This window comes from Sinocyclocheilus anshuiensis, unplaced genomic scaffold (genome assembly GCF_001515605.1).
Source record: "Sinocyclocheilus anshuiensis isolate Anshui unplaced genomic scaffold, SAMN03320099.WGS_v1.1 scaffold2144, whole genome shotgun sequence".
In the NCBI taxonomy this organism is placed as follows: domain Eukaryota; kingdom Metazoa; phylum Chordata; class Actinopteri; order Cypriniformes; family Cyprinidae; genus Sinocyclocheilus; species Sinocyclocheilus anshuiensis.
The window spans coordinates 342,732-348,334 of NW_015547642.1; the positions used below are offsets into that span (position 1 = coordinate 342,732).

General features: G+C 35.3%; 1 protein-coding gene across 1 annotated transcript in view; it reads right to left on the reverse strand.

The window, feature by feature from the left end:
* The window catches only part of LOC107701883 (venom phosphodiesterase 1), a 48,512-nt gene extending 44,257 nt beyond the window's left edge, over window positions 1-4,255 (reverse strand). Inside the window, exons 1-4 of the mRNA XM_016504021.1 lie at window positions 4,217-4,255; window positions 3,310-3,313; window positions 1,719-1,850; window positions 525-650 (exon numbers count right to left, since the gene is read on the reverse strand). Coding sequence (XP_016359507.1) covers window positions 525-650; window positions 1,719-1,850; window positions 3,310-3,313; window positions 4,217-4,255 — 301 coding nt within the window. The remainder of the gene's footprint in view (window positions 1-524; window positions 651-1,718; window positions 1,851-3,309; window positions 3,314-4,216) is intronic.
* Window positions 4,256-5,603: the final 1,348 nt, after the last annotated feature.

Below are 5,603 nucleotides of genomic sequence, written 5' to 3' on the forward strand. Positions count from 1 at the left end.
ACACACACACACGCGCGCACACACACACACACACACACACACACACACACACACACAGAGGAATATTGGAAGATAAAAACATGAGATATTTGGACTTCAATGCATTTGTCGCTCTGACTACTGAACTGCACAAAAGATACTGGAGGCATTGTTCGATTTCATAAACTGTTCTCTGAAATTTACTTAGAAATATTTTTCACTCAGGAATTGCTAGCAAATTTCACAATTACAAAGAAATAACAAGCAATACATTGAATTAAACATGATTTTCTTTTGAAGTAGAAAAACTGAAATAGTATTTTCTTGTAAAACATGTACTCAAATAATCTACAAACTCATTCGCTGTCTGTGTAGTTCTGAGTGAAGTTCTGAGTGAAGTGTTTGAACAGTATGTGTGCCTGTGTGTGTCTGTGTGTATGTGTGTGAGTGAGTGTGTGTGAGTGTGTGTGTGTGTGTGTGTGTGAGTGTGTGTGAGTGTGTGTGTTTGTGTGTGTATCAGTCTAAAGCACAGCGGCTGAACTCACCCTCACAGATGCTGTTGTAGTTGGAGCAGCAGTCTCCAGCGTTCATACAGTCCTCAGAACAGTGACACCTGCTGCCAGACAGCCGTCTCTCTCCACAGCGCAGCGCCGTGCACTCCCAGCTCTGAGCTACACACACAACAGCTCAACTGATTTATTTCACATTCTTATAATAATACTGATATTGTCATGTTTGTGTTAATATTTGATTTGTTAAAAATCCCTGAAATTAAGGTCATATTCAGCAGCTGTGGTTTCCAGAACATTACCTTACAAAATTTGGTAAGCTTTACAGACTGAACTTAAATTTACAGTAAAAAAAAAGTGTGTATTTCATTAACTTAAATATCGTTAATATACCAAATTTGTCAAATTTGTCTAGTGCCTTTATAATATATTGACAACCAGCATAAAACACATGTGATAAAGCGAAAGACACATGATTGATCAATAGAAATAGCTTTTCCACAAGCTGATACTAAAATACTGAAGGTGCAAACAGTGACATACACACACAAACGCAAATCACCATCATCATAAGTAACACACATAACACTAAAGTAATGCAATATACATTCATTTCACAACATTAGATGGAACAGAAAACCCTAATATACAGAGAAACTAAGAAACATTTCAATGAAAAACCATCAAAAGTGAGCTGTCACATTTCTGGGAATGTCAGTTTAGTTTTTTTTTTACTTCCAAAAACTGTAAATTTTAGATCTATTACAGTTTTTCACTGTGTAGTGTACAGTGAGTACAGCTAAAGGAAACTATTACAAATATCAGACATACACTGTAAAAATGATTGTAATTATAATGGTAAAACTTAAAATAACATTTTTTTTTTCATAATTGCCCTTAAATTGATAAAAATGTTGCAATAAATCAATCAAGCAATCAAACAAAAAAAAGTCACAGCAAACATCAGCAATTCAACCTGAAAAGGAATAAAATTAATATTCTGGAATGGGACAGGCTGGTTGAATATAATTATATTTTGACATTAACAGATGCTTGTATAGAGTGAATAATTCATCAACTAACTTCATTTAGAAAACATCAAGGCAGTGTAATATCATAACTAAGTCTAACCATTAGTTAAATATTTGTTAAACTCATTTGGTTCCTGTAAGGCACAGACTTGTACCTGTGGACACAGATGTTCAGATAGCACACATTAAGGTCACTCACTAGGCAGCAGACAGATGTCCTGGTAGTCAAAGCAGCAGCTGTGAGTCTCCACACACTGACTATCACAACGACACGAGGCTGAATCCACATCCAACGGCTCATAGCAACGATTCCTGCAGGATGCCGACACGTCTGACACACACACACACACACACACACACAGTCAGTGGACAGGTGAATGTCCACATCATTATTTCACTACAAAACAATGTCCTAATGCAAAAAATGGTTCTAACAATATCATTTTCTATAGGCAAAATATCATGTTTAATATCTGGCAATGGCATAGCAACACTATAACAACACCCTAGAAACCATCCAGAATACCCTAGCAACCACATAACAATCTGCCTATCTATCTGAGAGACTGAATGGCCTTAAAATCTTAAGACTTCAAGCTTTTTAAAACTGCATCAAACTTAACATCTTTAAACTTAAAACTGCATCAAACTTAAAATCTTGAAACTTTACAAATGTAAACTTAAAAACTTTAAACTTAAAACTATCAAACGTACAATCTTTAAACTTAAAACTGCTTCAAAATTAAAATCTTCAAACTTAAAATCTTTAAAATTCAAACGGCATCAAACTTAAAATCTTTAAACTTTAAATCTTTAAACTTAAAAACTTTAAACTTAAAACTGTCAAACGTACAATCTTTAAACTTAAAACTGCTTCAAAATTAAAATCTTCAAACTTCAATCTTCAAACTTAAAATCTTTAAACTTAAAACTGCGTCACACTTAAAATCTTTAAACTTAAAATCTTTACACTTAAAACTGCTTCAAACTTAAAATATTTAAACTTAAAATTGTGTCACACTTAAAATCTTACTTCAAAATATTCAAACTTTGAATTGAATTAAAATTTATTTGACAAGTTTACAAGCTATACAAGCTATACAAAATAAATAACAAGTATCCCATACACTTTAAAAAACTGTAGAGGATAAAACACACACACACACACACACACACACACACACATGTTGTGTTTCCATGTTTTATGGGGAAGAGCACTGGTTATTCACTCCTCCCACCTACAATCCCTGCCAGACCTGAGACTCGAACCCACGACCTTTGGGTTACAAGTCCAACTCTCTAACCATTAGGTCACGACTGCGATGGACAGAAGTGCAGAAGAAAGAAAAACACTAACTCCTAACCAAATACTAATTTTAAAACATGCTAGAAACCAATTTACACCCTCAGTTTAAACTAGCATCACCAAACAGCATTTTTTTTTTTTTTTTACCGTTTTATGCATTGTGGATGAACTTTTAAAATTATTTGAGCCTTTTGCAATTTATCTTTCATACCTGGGGAACAACTACTATACCAAAAGGAGGTAGCATAATAACAATGGGGTTGAATCAAGGCCCCTGTCAACAATTTTAAGGAATAAACATCCAATAAGTCGGCTTTGCCTCAGCCTTGCTAAAAACCTAATTTTACAACATATTTTCATAAATATAAACCTTTCTGAAGGTCCAACATAACCATCCCACAAAATCTGCCACTGTCAACAGCTTTCCTTATTCAGTCAGTCATATGTAATATACAAGTCTCAGTGGAACTTAAAGGCCTAAAACCTGACTGTAATGCACACAAAATATTTATACTTAGCACTTATACTGAAGATATTCAAAATTAAAGCTCAGACGTCACGTTCATAGCTCCATAAAAATGAAATTGCTCAGTAAAAGGTTTAGACTTTGTATTTTATTTGTCTATTACCAGGGCTGGGTAATTGATTACATATAATCTGAATTACGTAATCAGATTCCAAAAATGAAGCACTTGTAATAAGATTATATCACATTTTAAACTGCTCATAATCAGATTTCAATTACTTTATGGATTACAATATTACATATTATTCACACAATGGCAGCAAATTATCCATCACTTATATATTCTCCCTAGTTCTTCTTTTTTTCTCTCTCTCTCTTTTTAAAGTTTCCTTTCTAAAAATCCTACTGTGTGTCGTACCATTTAAGCTTTGACTATATTCGCAAAAACATTTTTTTAAAAATATGAATATTGTCTTTCATCAGTGTTTGTAAAATAGTTCTCAACAGTGCATATACAGTAGAAATGTATTTCATATCTATATACGTTTTAAATCAGATTTTTAAACAATTACAGCCTGTCTGCTCCTGGTGTGTGTGTGTGTGGTTTTGATGAATGGAAGTCTCTCTCACTCATTAACCAAACCCACTCCACTCCATTACTGTAACTGTGGATGTGATGTGACATTATTATTATTCATCTAGAGCTCATGAAATCTCTCTGATCCTCCACAGACTGAACGCAGATGATCCTACAGAAACACTCATGAAATCAGTCCCTCCACCATCAAACTGGAGTCAATAAGATCCTACAGGAACTACTGAAATAATAAACTCAAAAATATGAATTTCACTGGATCCAGTAGGATCTTATTGGAGGATTTATGAGATTGATTCACCAATAATGAGCTGAAAAGAGTCCACTCACCACAAGAACCTTCTTCTTCTGCTTACTCTTGAAGTCCATGATTACGGCCAGAAGAAACTGAGCGCAGACTCGGACCTTCTGAAAGAGACACACACACACACACACACAGACACACGGATGCTGGTGTGTATCTTAGCTAAACTGTATATTTATATTAGAGTGCTGTGACTTCTTAATAAGTATGAAAGTACAAACATTTCCTCAGTATGAGCTGATAAAACTGAAATAGTTATTGCAGCATGTGTTATGATGATCAGAGTTCAGATATTGTGCTTTGTGCAGATCAATGTTATTTTAGTCATTGATATGCTATTATAGGTGTTAATATTTTAAAGGGGTCATATGATGCGATTTCAATTTTTCCTTTCTCTTTGGAGTGTTACAAGCTCTTGGTGCATAAAGAAGATCTGTAAAGTTGCAAAGACTAAAGTCTCAAATCCAAAGAGATATTCTTTATAAAAGTTAAAAGTTAAGAGCCAGCCACGCCCCCCTAAAACGGCTCGTTCTAACACGCCCCACATGTCTACGTCACTATGTGGAAATATTAGCATAATGCCGCCCAAATGTGCACGCAAAGAAAGAAGGCGTGGTTTCAGTAACCGCAGTTAGTGTTGAAGCAGCATGTCAGGGAGACGCTGTGTGTTTCAGTGGAAAGCAAAAGTGCTTTATTTGGCCTTCCGGAAGTAGATGCATTTAGGAATCATTGGTTAAGATTTATTTACAACAGAACAGCACAACCCAGATGTTCGAATTTGTGCAACGCATTTTATGGACGACAGTTTTTTGAACCTAGAAGAGTACAAGGCTGGCTGTGCACAAAGGCTATTTCTAAGAAAAAAAAAGGTAAATTCCGGCTTTGCTATGACAATCTGGCGCTTCTGAATCAGTGACTGTAAGTATGTTTTGTTATTAGTTTAAGTATTTGCTATTGACTGTTCAAAATGATTTATACATCTGCGTCGGACCTACACCGTAGCCTTTACGCCGTAGGCTATGTGTCAGTTTTCATTTATACTTCTGCGTCGTTGTCCGCGTCAATGTGCAGTACACATGCAAACCGCTAGTCAGCAGTGTCCACGGGCATGTTGCTGGTGTAACCCGCAGTACCACGGCAAAAGACGAAGAAGAAGCGGCTCGTCGGAGAAGCATTATAGCCGCGACGGCAACAAATAAATATCAAATCATGAAATTATTATTTAAAACTACAAAAAGGAGACAACAACGGAACAGGAGATGATGGCATACTTTCAATCTGCACAAGGACTTGTATCACGGCAGATCAACATTGTCTGTTGCGGACAACTACTGATGTATAATGTTATGTAGTATAATAAATGATAAGACACTTGTTCTTTGCTTTGTTTTATTTTATATAAGAAAGTGTAAC